Source organism: Podarcis cretensis, assembly GCF_951804945.1.
Source record: "Podarcis cretensis genome assembly, chromosome: 5".
Classification (NCBI taxonomy): Eukaryota; Metazoa; Chordata; class Lepidosauria; order Squamata; family Lacertidae; genus Podarcis; species Podarcis cretensis.
In genome coordinates, this window is record NC_137174.1 from 72,667,233 (window position 1) to 72,685,397 (window position 18,165).

Consider the following 18,165-nt stretch of genomic DNA (forward strand, 5'->3'; position numbering starts at 1 on the left):
TCAGCAGCTAGTATCAAGACAGCAGAATGAACAGGCACACAGGTCACCTGGTCACAGTCTTCCCCACAATGGCGAGATGTATTGCATTTCTATTTAACTTCTAAAACTTCTTTCTAACTTTGCACGTATACATATACACATAAATCAGTATATGCAATTATTGTTATTATTATATCAATGTCCTTCCTTGTCCTCTGTTTTGTTGGTGAATTTCCTCTTTGTTGGTGATGTGTAAGTGGACATGCTAAATCCAGCTAAGAGTGAAGCAGATTGCTTTCCATGTGGAAGCAATTTTAAATTCTAATCTCTGTGTTTTATAGTTCTGGCATATTCCAGCCCAGAGTACAGTATACCTAACTCTGCGCTAGAATGTGTTATAATTATAAAACACAGAGATTAGAATTTAAAATTGCTTGCAGTCTTATCTGTTTCAGATACAGAGTGTGTCGCTGTTATCCAAAGAAAGGAAAATACAGTGAATGCATTTTGCAACACGTGCCTCTAAAGTATGGAGAAGTGATCAAGAGAAAAGTAACATAGCTGTATTATCTACAGTTATCGCAAACAGCTGGAGTTTTGAAACTTGTGCAGGCAAACTGATCTGTTAATGACTTGAGATGGTGAACAAAATGATATAAAGCTGAAACATGGTGGAATTTCTGTAGGCATTTAGGCAGGGCAATATTTCTTCAAGATAATCCTGAATCAGCAGCACACCTGAAATGAGCATCCTTACTTTTGCAAATAAACCCACAGCACAGCTGATCATAGTGGGCTGGGATCAGTATTAAAATTGCCCCTTATTTAGCTAACCGCAGATGTCAAAAGCCAATCAAATCACAATATTTTGCAACACTTCCAGAAAACGTTTCTGCTTTATAACAATCTTTTTTTTATGTGCGTGGATTCGGGGGGGGGGTGTAATCCCATGTAGACCAGCTTTCAAGACTGTTCTCAGAATTGGATTGTTAAAATGCGTCCTCAAGTGTACATGTGTCACCAAAAAAGCTGCACCTTTCAAGATCTTGGGTAGCAGTTGGGTAGCAATGTGCTATGAAGACATTGTCCTGTCCACCAGTTACAGGGAGGAAATAGATTGTGGCTGGTTGTTGAGGGGATCCAGTGTAAAGTAATACATTTGCATCTCTCCAGATCCCCTGCTCCTTACATGCAACAAGTGCGAAGTTTACTTCCTATTAGAGTACTGTATGTACTTAATGCATACTAGGGTTTCCTTCTTTGGTCACTGTAGTGTGACTGCGCTCCTCCCTGGGTGTGGTTCCTTCCATAATTAATTGGAAACTAGCTGGAACCTTAGTCTTACCTGCTAACAAGGCTTAGTTACTCTGCTGAGCTGTTGATCTGTTGCTGACCGATAAATGCAACTTTTGACCCCTGCTGGCTTCCTGGTATTAGGGCAGACTCAGTGTAAGGTATCTTCACAGGGTCAGTACCCTTCTCAAACCTACAGTGATGCTGGCCCAAGTCCTAGCTTGGCACGGTTGCATGTAGAGCAAAGCTGTAGGAGTTAAAGGGCATGGTCGGGGTGACTGTCAGACATTTTTTCCCTCCTAAAAAGTAAGGGGAAATGTGTGTGCGTCTAATGGAATGAATGAGGGCTGCGCAGCTATCCCAGAAGCCAGAACAGCAAGAGGGATTGCTGCTTTCACTGCGCAGCAATCCCTCTTGCTGTTTTGGCTTCTGAGATTCAGAATATTTTTTTTTCTTGTTTTCCTCCAAAAACTAGGTGCGTCTTTTGGTCTGGTGCATCTTATAGAGCAAAAAATATGGTACATGCTAAGGGCATCGAGGGAAGTGGGGCACCACAGAAATTTTCCATTCCTAGATTTTTAACATTCATGGTCTCTAGTTGCTCAGCTGAGTGTTCATTTTCTCAGCAGTATATATTTTTTAAAAAAAAAAAACCCAACAGAACTATGTAGCAAGGAAGGCTGGATACCAGTACGTTTCCAAGCACAATTCAAAGTGTTGGTGCTGACCTTTAAAGCCCTAAACAGCCTCAGTCCTGTATACCTGAAGGAGCCCACCCCATCATTCTGCCCGGACACTGAGATCCAGCGCCAAGGGCCTTCTGGTGGTTCCCTCATTGCGAGAAGTGAGGTTACAGGCAGAGGACCTTCTTGGTAGTGGTGCCTATCCTGTGGAACACCCTCCCTTGAGATGTGAAGGAAATAAGCAGCTATCTTATCTTTAAAAGACATCTGAAGGCAGTCCTGTTTAAGGAAGTTTTTAATATTTAACGCTGCATTGTTTTTAACACTCGATTGGGAGCTGCCCAGAGTGGCTGGGGCAACTCAGCCAGATGGGCGGGGTATAAATAATAAATTGTTGTTGTTGTTGTTGTTGTTGTTATCTCCACTAAGCATAGAAGCAGATGTGTTGTGTAAGATTAGTTTTGAGGATTGGATGAGTCTGCAAATTAAAAAGTAGGAGAAAATACCTACCCATAATACAGTGGTGCCCCGCAAGACAAATGCCTCGCAAGACGGAAAACCCGCTAGATGAAAGGGTTTTCCGTTTTGGAGGTGCTTCGCAAAACGAATTTCCCTATGGGCTTGCTTCGCAAGACGAGAATGTCTTGCGAGTTCCTGCGGGGTTTTTTTCCTTTCCCCCCCTTTTTCTAAGCCACTAAGCCGCTTATCTGCTTATCCGCTAAGCCGCTAAAAGCCGCTAAAAGTCGCTAATAGCGCTAATAGCGCTAATCCGCTAAGCCATCAATGGGCTTGCTTCGCAAGACGAAAAAACCGCTAGACGAAGAGACTCGCGGAACAAATTAATTTCGTCTTGCGAGGCACCACTGTACCTACCCCTGAGATATGGCTCAGGGATGGAAACACTGTTTAGCCTCACATTCCCAAAGGTGGAAAAAGTATGAAGAGCAATGGATGGGACCCTTTGTTTCAACCCCCACAAAAGGAAGATCAAAGCTTTAGTTTATGGTTGCCATCAACTTTGATTTTAATTCATTTTTATAATGTTTTATAATGTCATACTGTTTTAATGTTGTTAGCCGCCCTGAGCCCGGCTTCGGCTGGGGAGGGCGGGATATAAATAAAATTTATTATTATTATTATTATTATTATTATTATTATTATTATTATTATTATTATCATCTTCCACCCAGGCCAGCAGGAGGCATGATCACAGCACATGTCCCAACCAGGCAAAAACACTCAAGGAGGATGTGGAACAGGCTTGGTGAGGGTATGTGGACTGGGGAGATTCCCAAGGCTTGGACAGAGAGACCTGAAGGGCTCAGCTTCCTCCCTCTTACTTGAGCTGAAGTGCAAGCAGCAATTCTGGCTCTGTGCAGTTCCCCTTGCCTGCTGCATCGGCAGACAGCAGGATCCGTGCAGCTGAGCCGCCTAACAGCTCAGTAGGACCCAGCTGGTTCTGGTGTTGCATAGTGGGACGTAGAGCCTTCACACTAGTCCTCTTGTTATCTTCAGCGTGAAAGCAGAGGGCAGGCGGCCATCCTCCCTTCCAAGTCCCCTTTCATGTGGAGGCACAGCTGTGCATTCCCGCAGCATCAGATCTGGTTCACCTGATCCCCCCTCTCGCCGACTTCCACTTCTGATACTGCGTGGCGCCATTCAATTAGTTTCAATTGCTCCCAGCCTGTGTCATTATAGCCCAGGTGCTGGGATGCTGTACCTTTGAAACTAGGCTATTTCCCCTCTGAGTTTGTAAATATTAAGGTGACCTTGGGCACTGCGTTCGCCGCTGTGTTTCATTGCTATGTGTCATCCCCTCGTCTCTTAGATAATTTCTCAGGGACGTTTCATTTCAGGTCTCTGCCATCAGGAGGCTTTTTAGAGGAATAGCTGTCAGTGATTTTTTTTAAAAAAAGAGAGAGAAAAAAAAGAGAAAGAAACACTGCAGCCTCAAAAACATGCCATTGCTGTTTCACTGGAAAACCACAGGGGGTTGGCAAAATGGGAGGCTTCATCGAACTCAACTGTGGATGTTTCAAACAGCATTTTCCAGAACGTTGCTGCCTGCTTGGGATATAAGGCATTTTGCACTGCCACCTACTGCTGCAAAGATTGCACTGCGCTCCATTTTAAGATGCTGCCCCACACTGTATTGTTGACTTGCGGTTTTATTTTTCATTTCTTAACATTGCAAAGCTGGCACTTGGCCAGATCATTTAGAAGTCAGGTGAAAACGATTTGCAAGTAAAACAGTTGTGCACTTAGTAAAGGTGCTTAGGATTAGAGAGGAATGGTGCTAATACATTATTAATCTTAGATATTAAGGTCTAAATGTTGACAAAAAGGATGCTTGAGACATTTGCCTTCGCTCACCTCCATCTAATGCAAGGGGAATAGCAAATTTTGTCTTCTTCTTTTAATTCAGCAGGAGGAAAACCACTTTAACTAACTTCCTTTGCCAGTTTGTCAGCAAATTAACCACGGTCTGCTGCCTTTCCTGAAAGAGTCTACCCAGAAATGTGCGATGTGTATACAATTAAAGTCATCATGTCATCTGCTGCAGATTTATTGCTGATACTCCAGGCCTGGACTATAGGGTTTCTTGAACAAGAATCTGGATTGAAATCCTCTTCCTCCCACCCCCAATTTACTTTTGTACAGGGCTGAAATCAGTACCTGGAATCCAGGTTTCCAAGAGGGCCAACCACTGATGCCTTCCTTGGGCCACCCATTTTAAAAAAGAAAGAATCTGGTGCAGCAGTCTGAATAGAGCTGTATGGCTGAGTCTAGCCACTGTAGTAATTCCCCGCAATGGACCTAACACAGCATCCTTGAGGCATTGTGGGAAATTAAAATGGTGGCTGAGCTCAAGTCTCCTGGGGCTGCTTGTGTTCAGCAGTGGAGCATATGCTTGTGTTGCCCAAGATGGGCACACTTCCGAGGGTGCCCTCCCAGGTGCAGGATAGCCGCTCTGGTGCACGGAGCGGTGCACACGCCCTGCATCCAGGGGCGGAGCGAGCCAGCCATGGGGGTGGAGCGAGCCGCTAATGGCTGACATTTGACGCACTGCCCGCCCCCGGACTCCCAAGCCTCCCCCAGCTGTTAAAACGAAGGGGGAAGGGAGGAATGCCACCAGCAAAGCAACGCAGCTCCCTGCCCCGCTTCCCCCGACGGCTCAGGGCAGGCTTGGGAGTTGCAGGTGGGCATGTGCCTACTGTCACCCCCCTCAGCGTAGACACCCAGGGTGGCCGGCCCCCACCGCCCCCTCCTTCCTCCACCCCTGCTTGTGGTGCAGCTCACAGCACTGCCACCTGCCATCATCAGATAAGCCCCAGATGATCCTAAGCAGGGAGAAGGGGGGGTGCCCCAAACTTTCTGGGTGCCCTGTGACAGTGAGGGGAAGAATACAAGGCATTGTAGAGTTGTCTCTTTAGTTGCCAGATGGCAACTCCTAACCAGGGGCGGCCACTCCCTTCCGCTGCTGCCCTTCCATCAAAGACTTGCTCACCAGAGTCACGTGGAAGTGGCTTCCAGTGAGATTTCATGGAACTCCCACGAGAACTTGCTAGAAGCTGCTGCCACTGCTTCTCCTCGCTTCCCCAGGGGATTCTGCTGCTTGAGGCAGTTGCCTCAGTCTGCCTCAAAGGTGGGCCAGCCCTGTTCTTACTTGGAAAGAGACTAAATTTTCTACTGGGAACAAGTGCAAGGTAGTAAATTACTACTAGGGGCACTATTAGGTTGTTGTTTTTATTTTTATCAGGTACTTTGTGGTTTTATATCTTGATTTTATTCTGTGAACCGCCCTGAGACCCCTGGGTAAGGGCAGTATATAAATTCAATTTTAAAAAGTAATAATATTCTGTGCCTTCTTTTAGAGAATGCCAGTGTGGCATAGTGGCTAGAGTACTGGACTAGGACCTGGGAGACCAGGGTTCAAATCCCTGATCAGCCATGAAACTCACTGGATGACTGTGACTCATTCACGGTCTCTCAGCCTAACCTACCTCACAGGGTTGTTGTGAGAATAAAATGGGAAGAGAACTGTGCATGCCGCCATGACCTCCTTAGAGCAAACGTGGGATATAAATGTGATAGATGATGATAGATGATGATAGATGATAGATAGATAGATAGATAGATAGATAGATAGATAGATAGATATAGAACAGACCAAACTATACAGTCATAGAACTGTAAAGTTGGAAGGGACCCCAAGGGAACAGAAAAGCTTTCTGTAGTGCTTTGCATTTGTTAATACAGTAACTATATTAGCTGGAGGGGTTAGCAAAGGAGGGTGAAGTTTATCAGAATTGGAGAGGAAAATTGAGAAGGAATCTGGCAGTGCAGTGACATCTAGAGTCAAGCAGCCTCCACTACTGATCACTGGTACCAGGAAACTACTGCATATTTAGCCTACCTACTCATTGAAACACACACACATAACTCAGTTGGTTAGAGCATGGTGTTTTGTCATGTTTTACTATTCTGTTGGGAGCCACCCAGAGTGGCTTGGACAACCCAGTCGGATAGGCAGCATACAATTATTATTATTATTATTATTATTATTATTATTATTATTATTATGATAACACCAAGGTTGCAGGTTCAATCACTGTATGGGACAGCTACATATTCCTGGACTAGATGATCCTCAGGGTCCCTTCAACTCTATAATTCTATATGACATGCAGCTCCATTATTACATAAAGCAATTTAAGATGCAGCATTTCGATCTTGAATGGGAATAAACATACAGAGGCATTGTTTGCATGAGAAAGAAATAGGCTATTTCCTAACTAAAGTGCCAGTAAATAATCTGAATTATTTTAATTTTGTTTTTATTATCTTGCTTGTTTTGTTTTAAAGAAAATAGTTAATAAAGATTATAAATAACAATCACTTTTTGTTTTGAGTCTTAGAATAATGGACATAGGAAGGTGCTGGAGCAGTAACAGGAAATTATTAGTACTAGAAAACTGGCAATGAAATCCTTATCTAATACCTATCTACTTACTACCCATTCAATGGGATTTATTCTCAGGCGAGTGTGTATTGAATTGTAGCCTGAAAGCTGCAACAGGCACACCATGCTAGAAATATAAGGCAAGGTAGATGCTTTAAAAGGAACAACCATTCTCTCTGAGTATGATACATTCCATTCCTTTGATGCCAGATGAAAGGGGTTTTTGCTACTGAAGATGTGATAATCTTCCATGATGATGTATGTGCCCAACTGAGAATGCTAGCATTTCCATTTTCTGGAAACAAACAGTTCAGAAGCTGTGGTAGACGAGACCTTGCAGTTTTACCCATCAACGAAACTAAAGAAGGCCACATTGCCTACAGAATGCAGCGATGTGCCAAACACCTCTATCCCAATAATTCTCCATCAGTTAATGAGAAAGGGAATTGCGTTCACAAATTATCAAAGGGGGGAAAAAAAACATGGGTGAAATTTTATTGGGTGTGGTGTAGGGTTTTTTATGCACTTGCCTTATTTTTGAGGCGGTTGGGGAGTATTTGCGAGTGTCCTTTCGTTCATTCTACAAATAATCTCCCAGCAGTGTGCAGTCTGCAGCCTTCCTGGTCATGAGGTAACTGCTCCCACAGGGCTTTTTCAAATCAAGAATTGAGAGCAACCAGGGAGGCTGCACAGTGCTGGAGAAATGATTATTGAGTTCACCCTCAGTCACTTTATAATGATATAACATGCTCAAAACTATTTGATTGGCTTGGCCCAGATCTTCAATGCCTACTCCTGAAGAGGAGAAGAGGAGTTCAGTTCAGTGGGGTATGACCAATGGACCCTAGGACCATTCAGTTGTATCCAGCTCAAGCCAGACAGCAAAGAGGTGTTCTGGTGGCATCTCGCAAGGGCCTCAAGTGCTGGCCAATCATTCAGCTTACCTGCGATTTCCTGCTTGTACTTCCTGCCAGCCATGACGAAAGCCAATCTGCCAAATCACACCCAGAGATGGACTGTGTGGAAAAAGAGGGAACCACATGGCCAATCGGGAAATCTGGGGGGCGGGAGGGGGGACTACTCAGTGCTCCAAAGAAGCAGCCAGCTGAAGCTGATTCTCAACCTAGAGCAGCCAGGTGGGATGCCAACACCAAAGAAGGCTGACAAGGGAGGGGGGAGAGCTTTTATTGTGATGCCGGTGCCACCTTGTCTCGGCATGGCATCCTGAGCATCTCGATGTCAGTGTGCTCCCTGCACATGATCCCTATTTCCAGAGTCACCTGAGGGAGATCAAATCCACTCCCTGCTAAGCACATGTTTGAGCTGTGTTTTGTTGACAGCGGGTTCTGTTCCATAAGCCCTTGTGGTGGAGAATCAAGGGCTTCTTTGAGGCAAATCTCAAAAACAAGTTGGGAACTGTTGGAGGGCAGCAAGCTAGACCATGCTGCCACAGAGCAAAAGAGAAATGAGAACATCATAAACCACTGTCTTTTACAACTATGCTTTTCCATGGCTGTCTGGATTTGGACAAGGGACTCCAGAACTTGATCTCTGACCTGTTTCCTTTCCTTTCCAGAGCCGAAAGCAAGCTGCAGGTTAGGACGATCTGCATCCACATCAGGTGTGCCTCCTCCCTCCGTTACTCCTCTCAGGCAAGCCAGCGATCTGCAACCGAGCCAGGTACCATCGTTAGCCAATCGCGAATGACTTCCTGTGATGCAACATGCCAAATTTTCTCACCTCTCTGTGTGTCTGTCATCTGTTGCTGTAAATTGTTCTTCTGTGTATTTGGTTTGATTTCTGTTTGTATGCCTGTACATGTGCGTGTCTCTCTCTCTCTCTCTCTCTTTTATAAGCAAAGAAATTCTACCCTCTCCAGTATCATGTCAAGACTTTCTTTGCTGTTAATTCATTTTAAATCTCTGTTTGTCTTCTCTTCATTCTGTAATATAAATGTGCTGACCTTTCATACCCTATATATTAGCTGAATGCTGTGCGCGCCTTTTCTTTTTGAGGGGAAAAATGTTCCTGTGGTATATTTTTTTATCAACAATTTATCAATTTAATTGATGCTGTTTATAACATATATTTCTTTTAAATATTTCACGTAAAACTTTTTTTTTTACTTTATTTCTCACTGACTTTGTATATACCATTTGAACTTTGACTTCTTGTATTGTAATTATACGTGCATCTGTTTTGAGCTTGGTGCATGATTAGCAGTCATATAGATCTATCTGTCTGTCTATACATATATATACATATATATATACATACATTTTAGCGAAGCTGCAAAATATTTTGTTTTCTGCATGTGGCAGCTCATTTTTCATCAGCTCTTGCTTCTATATAATAGTAGTGGGACTATAAAGTAATATCTTGCATTTTTATAAACTGGCAAAAACATTGCAATGAGCATCAGGCTTCCTCAACCTCGGCCCTCCAGATGTTTTGAGACTACAATTCCCATCATCCCTGACCACTGGTCCTGCTAGCTAGGGATCATGGGAGTTGTAGGCCAAAAACATCTGGAGGGCCGAGGTTGAGGAAGCCTGGTATACATAGAAGGAAGTCCCATATACTGTGAATGACAGGGGGTGCAATGTGCTCTCTGCAAACCACCTCACTAATGGGTTTTCCTGTCCGCTAGGTGTTATTGGGCACTGGCCAAGGCCCACACTACCGTTGGAGGCCAACTTCTAATTTCAGAAGCCTCCTGGTCCCACTGCTCCTTCTCCTGGTTTTTACTGCCTGTTTGCTGGACCAGGAGAAAGAGATAAATTTGCATCCTTGCTATGCACTCTGCCTTTGGGTGGTTGGGTCCTGGGGAAATGGTGACATAATGGGCAGTAGGAACAGAGGAGGAGATGGGTCTGCTGAGGGTATCCTGCTTAAGATCCCTCCAAGACCCTGAGCCACCACAATCACACAGGCCTAGGGGGTCTGGGCATGTTTGGCTCCCAAGAATAAAAACATTTCAAACAGCTGCACAAATAGAGATGGTTCCAAAGCAGACTTTAGGTGAACTGGAAGAGAAAAGTTGTCCAAAGCTGTTTTTATCTTCCTTTCTCAAAACATGTTGGGAATCACATCAGTTTGTGCAGCTGACAGTTAGGTTCTTGGATTTCCCAGTCCCCCCCCCCCAATAGCTGTTTTGTAATCCTCTCTGTTGCGTTGGTGCAGATTTTGCCCTCACTACAATATTGTCTCCAAAATGAACCTTCTACGCAAATAAGTCAATTCAGCTGGGCTCTAACTGTTAGAGTAAGTAAAGGATACCTCTTTTTCTGGGTTAGGGTTTTCTCTCCTTAAGCCTATCTACATAGCCCCACCCTGGAAACTTAGCTTACATATGCAGCAGTAAAAGGTGCTCGGGTGCTGAGATGTCCGAGTGATCAGCACTGCTTCTCACATTTGAATGTTCCATTGTGAAAGCTAGTGCATTAGGCAAAGGGATGGCTTGGAATTTTCCATGCCAGTGTACTAGTTTTCTCTTTGCAAGGAGGTTTTGGTTTTAGCAAGGGGAGGGGATTCAAATGTGGTATTCCCCACCTATACTATGAAATAGAAGAGTCCCTTATAGTTCTGCAAGAGGGAAAATAGGGGAGATTCAGGGGATTGGCGTTGTGAAATGAAGAGGGAGTCTAAACAGCATAGCATCAATTACAAGGAGAAGTGCCTCTTCACCACAATTATGAAACTGGCAGTGAATATGTTTAACAAAACAAAGCCTCATTTTTTTTACGCTGAGCTGAAAGTTCATCCCATTGAACTTTCAGCTCAGCACTAATGATACCACCTTAGCATTCTGCTACCTATTTTGCTGCATGTTTACACCAAGCCATAGTCACATTAGAGAATAGGATGCAATGTTGAGAAAGTAGGTAGGTATGTAGATCAAGAGATAGATAAATCGTGTTTTAAAACTACCCAGTTTAAATATTACTACTTACAGTATATTACAAAGATTTCACAACTGCAGAGGCAGCAGAGAAGTCAGTAGAATAATCATTCTATGTATATAACTTGAAGAAAGATAAGAAGATATGAATATTTAGCTTTATTAGATGAATGTCGAGATCATATCAAGTAGTGTTTTACGTAAGTGCAAGATTTAAAATATAAAATTACTTACGCAGCAATCCAAAACATGCAGCATGTTTAGGATTGAAGAACTGGAGGAACAGGGACTTCACTTAAGTGTTATTAGCGTCTTTTCTCAGACCCAAAGTATGAAGGCAATATTTGAATCCTTCCCCACGTCTCTTCCGTTTTGCTTTCGTGAAACTAGAATGTTGCAGGAACTCTAAAGAAATGCCACATTCTGGCTGGATTCTAGCAAAATCTTATCTGGATGGAAGGGAGTCAAAGGAACACAAAGCTCTAGCCATTTGGTAGTATCCTACTGTTTGCTTGTACTTCTGAATTTCCAGGCCACTTGGTAAGATTACAGAGCAGTGAACCCTGGTGCTGTGCATAATGCCTATGGATTGGTGGGGCAATCCAGTTTTCTCTGTGCAGATGCCATTTAACTTTTAGGAATAGTGACTATAGGGCCCCATGTGCATGCCTTCATGTAAGTGGGAGATATGCACTAGTCTAATCTCTAAAGAATGGGACATGGGTGGCGCTGTGGGTTAAACCACAGAGCCTAGGACTTGCTGATCAGAAGGTCGGTGGTTCGAATCCTTCAACGGGGTGAGCTCCCATTGCTCGGACCCTGCTCCTGTGCACCTAGCAGTTCAAAAGCACATCAAAGTGCAAGTAGATAAATAGGTACCGCTCTGGCGGGAAGGTAAATGGCGTTTCTGTGTGCTGCTCTGGTTCGCCAGAAGCAGCTTAGTCATGCTGGCCACATGACCTGGAAGCTGTCTGCAGACAAATGCCGGCTCCCTCCGCCTATAGAGTGAGATGAGCACACAACCCCAGAGTCGGTCACGACTGGACCTAATGGTCAGGGGTACCTTTACCTTTACCTTTAACCTCTAAAGACCAGCTCTGTGTGTTGACTAAATGCTTGGGCAGTATCCAACTAACATGTTCCATTAGCTCAAGGATTTCTGCTTGTGCAATGGAACATGCCCCTCCTCCCACCCAATACCCTCTAAATCTGTTCTAGGTGTTCCCCCAACCCTCCAGGGAAATTTTGGGGAGGGCACAGGGGGCACATGGGGGAAACTCTCGTCAAAATGAATGGGACTCCCCCCCCCCCATGAAGAGTTCAGGCACAGGGCGTTGAACCATAGTGTGGGGGTATAATAATCCCTAACCCTAGCAACTAGGATCTTGGGACAGATTCGACCCACAAGCAACCCCACAGACCTGCAAATTTTTTAGCAGACCAACAAATGGTACATCGCCTTAAGTCAAGGTTCATCAAGTCCTTTGGGCACTTGAGGCAGCAAATCTCACTTCTTCTTTTTAGCTGGGAGGAGGAGGAGGAGGAGGAGGAGGAGGAGGAGGAGGAGGAGTAGTTTGGATTTGATATCCCGCTTTATCACTACCCGGAGGAGTCTCAAAGCGGCTAACATTCTCCTTTCCCTTCCTCCCCCACAACAAGCACTCTGTGAGGTGAGTGGGGCTGAGAGACTTCTGAGAAGTGTGACTGGCCCAAGGTCACCCAGCAGCTGCATGTGGAGGAGTGGGGAAGCAAGCCCGGTTCCCCAGATCTACCGCTCTTAACCACTACACCTCCCTGGTGAAGTGCTGGTGAGAGCCAGTGTGGTATAGTGGTTAAGAGCGGCGGACTCATAATCTGGTGAACCGGGTTCGCTTCCCCGCTCCTCCACACGCAGCAGCTGGGTGACCTTTGACTAGTCAAACTTCTGTGAAGTCTCTCAGCCTCACTCACCTCACAGAGTGTTTGTTGTGGGGAAGGGAAAGGAGATTGTTAGCCGCTTTGAGACTCCTTAGGGTAGTGATAAAGCGGGTATCAAAGCCAAACTCTTCTTCTTCTTCTTTCTTTCTTTCTTTTCTTATTTTCACAAAGTTGTCTGATTTATTCCCATCAGTGGTTGGTGGAGCAGGATGGAGTCGGGTGGTTCTGGTAGCCTGGGCAAGGTGGCACGGAGTGTCAGATTGACAGCCACTGCACCCAACCCGTGCCATCTTCCCCATTGCCCCCCCCTCCCCCTTTTGGTACCCGGAAGTAACCCCAGCCAGCTAAGATGCGCCAATCCTTCCCACCTTGCCTCACTGACTATTACTACTTTCCTGCACCAGTCCTTCATAGTTCCATTTGTAGGTCTGAAAGAACATGTATAAGTAGCAGCTAGGGAGTAGGAGGATCTGTCCATTCTGGTTTTCTCAGTTTCTCATTTTTCCAATCTTAAAATCAGCTCTCCGCAATTTGCAGGTTTTTCTGCTATAAAACCCTCATGGGAAATTTTCAGTATTTTAGTGCAAATTTCTCCTGGTAAACATACAGTGGTACCTCTAGTTACAAACTTAATTTGTTTCGGAGGTCCGTTCTTAACCCGAAACTGTTCTTAACTAGAAGCGTGCTTTCGCTAATGGGGCCTCTTGCTGCCGCTGCACCGCTGGCACACGATTTCCGTTCTCATCCTGGAGCAAAGTTCTCAACTCAAGGTAACTCTTCCAAGTAGTTAGCGGAGTTTGTAACCTGAAGCATTTCTAACCTGAGGTGTTTGTAACTCGAGGTACCACTGTATTTTTGTATGCAGTTTTGACTAATGCGCACATTTTTGCAAGCAATTTCTCTTAATATAATGCACTTGTGCATTGTTTTAAGTAATATGTTCATTTTTATGCACATTTCAAATTGTTTGGTTGGACAACTGCATTGCAAAATTCAGATAACTGCGAATTTTGAAGGATTGCTGTTCTTCCAAATTTGATAAATCTGATTTTGCATGTGAAGTTTCTTTGAATCGAATTTTCTTTGAATCGAATTTTCTTTGAATTGAATTTTCCCCTCTTCCCTAGTAATAGGTTTTAACTTTAACTTTAAGAAGATCTCTAGGGAGGGGTCCAAAAAAGCTGGCCTTGTATTGACTGTGAGAATAGTCAGCTTATGAAATTTGTTCTTTGCTTCTCAGAGTCTTAAAATTAAGCTGGTGCATTCTGGTAATGCTTTAGAATGAGCGCAGCAAACCAACTACATGTTACTTCCCCTTGACAGCTTGACAGCATCAAAGTCAAGATTACGTTTGTGAATATGAAATCTGTCCATTGCAGTTTTGTTCTTTGTCTATTCATAATTTCCAGCTTTTACTTGGGAAATGAAATTGCTTTGCATGTTTATACTCTTCCATTGCACTGTGCACTGTAACAGCCACTAGATGGAGCTGGAATCCACACTATTATTTAAGTGAATATCTTGCTTTATTTTTATGAAAGGGAAATGGAGGGAAGTTCCATTTTCCCTGCTATTGACTGACTGCCATTGATATATTTGCTAGTGCAATCAGAACAGCTCAGAAAGACTGGCAGGTGATTCACTGAACAACATCAATATTAGATAAAGTGAAAGCAATTCCAGCAAAGGGAAAGTACGGAAGCATCATAAAAAGTAACAGTTGTCCTGTTGGTGGAGGAAGCTGGAAGGAAATGAGTTGAATCAAAGCTACTGCTATGATGTTTCCTTAAAATGAATTGTGCTTCTGGGTATGCATTTCACCACTCCCACCCCAAGCCCTAATTTTTATTTTTATTTTCAAATATGGGGTTGTATCCAATGCATTGCTAAGTTGAAATCATTTAGAGGTGTACTTGTGCTACTGGCAAATTGCTTTTCATCAATGGAATATTGTCACACAAGAGAATGCATAAGCAGGTTGCTGTTAACTCTGTTGCAAAATAGATTGCACAACCAGTTGCACGACCAGTTTCCACTAGGACAACTGTTGTATTGGATTCTCCCGTTGTGCAGCATTAAAACTCACCTGTCTGTTATTCTGGGAGAGTATACATGCAGAACTGCAAAAAATGCTACAGATCTCTTTCAATAAAAAACCAGAGGCCTACCTCCTGGGAATAACAGATTTGGATATTCCACAAAAGAGGAAGGGTATCTTTTTATATGCGACGGCGGCAGCAAGAGTTTTGATCGCAGCAAAATGGAAGAGTAATGAAATCCCCTCTATACAAGATTGGATCCAAAAGCTGACAGAATATGCCGAATTAGATGGTTTATCAGAAAAAATAAAGAATAAATCAAAACAGGAATTTGTTTCTAAATGGGAGGTTTTCAAAGAATATCTGAAAAATAAATATAGTAGTTTAAATTCTGTTGCAGCATTCGAGGAACTTCAGTTGCTAGTAGTTGCTAGGTAGATAGAAGAAATTAGATTTATTGAGAATAAGTTTAATTATGAAAAAAATGTGTATTGGCAATAAGTAATATGAATTTGAAATATGGAATAGACGGGAAGTTGGGTCTTTAGTGTTAAGACCAATAGATGTTTTATTGTTTGCCAAGAAAATTATGTGTCTATGGTTATTTTTGTAATTTGTGTGTAATTTGGTATTTGTTTTTTTTTTGTTGTTGTTTTTTCTTGTTGTATAAATAAATATTATTTTTTTAAAAAAAAAAATTCACCTGTCTGCTAGTGCAAGAGTTCTTGTGCTAGCAGGCAGAGAACATTAGATACAGCCCACTGCATGGCTCATCACTATTCCCCTTAATCTATGAGTTGCCACAATTCTGAAAGATCCTTAGTCTCCCTTTGCTACTCCAGGAAAGTGAGGGGGGGGAGGAAGAGGCGTCTGTTGGGTGGTCATTATAGCCAGGTGTTGCAGGAGTGTTCTGCAAGAGAAAAGCTCTATAGCAGGATTAGTGGATCCCAGGGTAGGAAATGTGACACAGGACAGCAGCTGGACAGAAAAATTAAAGAGATGGAGGAACCAGTGTTGGTTCTGCATGGAAGGTAGGGGTTAAATGTGTGAAGTCTGATGTCTTTAATGGACAAGAGCATATAAAAGATACATAGATGATATAGACAGTTTGTGACTCTGCAGTCTTAAAGTTGTTATTTGCCTCGTGTAAAAACCTTTCAAAGCTTAGGTAAAGGTAAAGGGACCCCTGACAATTAAGTCTAGTCACAAACGATTCTGGGGTTGCGGCACTTATCTCGCTTTAAAGGCCAAGGGAGCCGGCATTTGTCCGCTTCTGCAGACCCGCATCCCTCTTTTTAAAGATTAAGAACTGCTTAATTGATGGAACCTAGCCTAGCAAAATCTACCTCTAAAATTTAGCCTCATCTTTCTTTGAAAGATGTACAAAATGTTCCCCAAACCCTATTGGTTTTGATGTTCAAACTTTAACACACACACAAACTTACATGGACATAAAATATGTTGTGTACAATTGTTTTTGTACTGTTTGATGTGTAGGCGGTTATTAACTGAGATTTGTGTTTCTCTTTTTTGGGTGCCCACAAGAGGGAGGTATTGATATACTTTGTTTTATAGTGTTTAGTTTTTGTAAAGGATGAAAGTTTTACCCACCATACAAAGGAACAATCATGTGGTCTTATGGAGCCTAAATTTTCTGAAAATGAACTGGTGAAACACAGTGACAACTATTTTACTCATTTACAGTAGGCAGCATGTTTCATTGGGGTTTATCTAGTCAGACAACTGGTCTAAAATAAAACACATTTCTCATAAGGTTAAGCATGTCAGCACAGATTTCATCAGCCTTCATCCATCCTCTCATTTCCTTCGCATGCTGAATTGACAGATTTTTCATTTATTAACATTCAGTGATCCATAACTTGAATCCAGCACCATTATTGGGATTGGGATTGATACTGTGCATTTTTGTAGGCAAACTGTTGCATCCAGGGTATTTCAGTATTTTCCCTCTTATGGATCAGCTGCTCTCACAACGCACGAGTAGCATCTCATACAAACTACATTGCCAGAGTTTTCACAGGCAGGGCATCACCTCACTTTTCTTGCATGCTTACTTTTTAATATCCAAGCATGGAATCCAAAGCATTGCACTGGATGGTCATCCATCCAGGGACTAACTGAACCAAGACCTGCTTAGCTTCAGCAAGGTGGTGGCCTCATGTGCCCTTAGACTGTACACTGGAACCCACATTTTAAAGGTGATTTAATGGTGGTTTTGCTTATGCCCATGCAAGGCAGCTCATCCATTTTCCACCAGTCACTCTTTTTCCTATTGCAGCCCTCTGTACCACATTGCATACTGCTAGAGTGGGTTCCCCAACACTTAGGAGAAGTTTTCAGGAGGTATGGGGTGGGGACTGCAGTGGATAGAGGAGGATTAGCAAAAACCTTGTAACCAACCCTTCATGAGTGGAAGCGCTTTCCACTAGTGCAAAACTACCATTGAATAATAATAATAATAATAATAATAATAATAATGGCAAAGGTAAAGGTACCCCTGCCCGTATGGGCAAGTCTTGACAGATTCTAGGGTTGAGCGTTCATCTCACTCTATAGGCTGGGAGCCAGCGCTGTCCGCAGACACTTCCAAGTCACGTGGCCAGCGTGACAAAGCTGCTCTGGCAAGCCAGCACCAGCGCAGCACACGGAACGCCGTTTACCTTCCCGCTGGTAAGCGGTCCCTATTTGTCTACTTGCACCCGGGGGTGCTTTCGAACTGCTAGGTTGGCAGGCGCTGGGACCGAGCAGCGGGAGCGCACCCCGCCAAATAATAATAATAATTTATTTATACCCTGCCCATCTGGCTGGGTTTCCCCAGCCACTATGGATGGCTTCCAACCAAAAATTAAAAACAATACAGCATCAAACATTAAAAACTTCCCTAAACAGGGCCGCCTTCAGTTGTCTTTTAAAAATAAAATAGTTGCTTATTGCCTTGACATCTTCTGGGAGGACATTCCACAGGGCAGGCGCCACTACCAAGAAGGCCCTCTGCCTGGTTTGCTGTAACCTCGCTTCTCGCAGTGAGGGAACCGCCAGAAGGCCCTTGGTGCTGGATCTCAGTGTCCGGGCTGGACAATGGGGGTGGAGACCCTCCTTCAGGACCAAGGCCATTTTGGGCTTTAAAGGTGAGCACCAACACTTTGAATTGTGCTCAGAATTGTACTGGGAGCCAATGAAGATCTTTCAGGATTAGTGTTATATAAGCTTGGTATTATCCATAAGTTGGGTCACTGACACCTGACCATGCAACATTGCAACATCCATATTGCAAAGTCCTGAGCTGCGTATGGAATTGCTGACTGTCCTGTTAATATAGAAAGCCAACAGGGAAATTGAACCTTCCATGAGTATTGTTTAGATACCTGG

The 18,165-nt window shown here is 43.6% G+C and overlaps 1 protein-coding gene across 5 annotated transcripts in view; it reads left to right on the forward strand.

Moving 5' to 3' along the window:
• NYAP2 (neuronal tyrosine-phosphorylated phosphoinositide-3-kinase adaptor 2) overlaps positions 1-18,165 on the forward strand; it is a 142,812-nt gene that overhangs the window by 111,484 nt on the left and 13,163 nt on the right. For all 5 annotated transcript variants that reach the window (XM_079975871.1, XM_079975874.1, XM_079975873.1 and 2 more), the window contains one exon: positions 8,495-8,598. In XM_079975871.1, the coding sequence (XP_079831997.1) occupies positions 8,495-8,598 (104 nt within the window). The remainder of the gene's footprint in view (positions 1-8,494; positions 8,599-18,165) is intronic.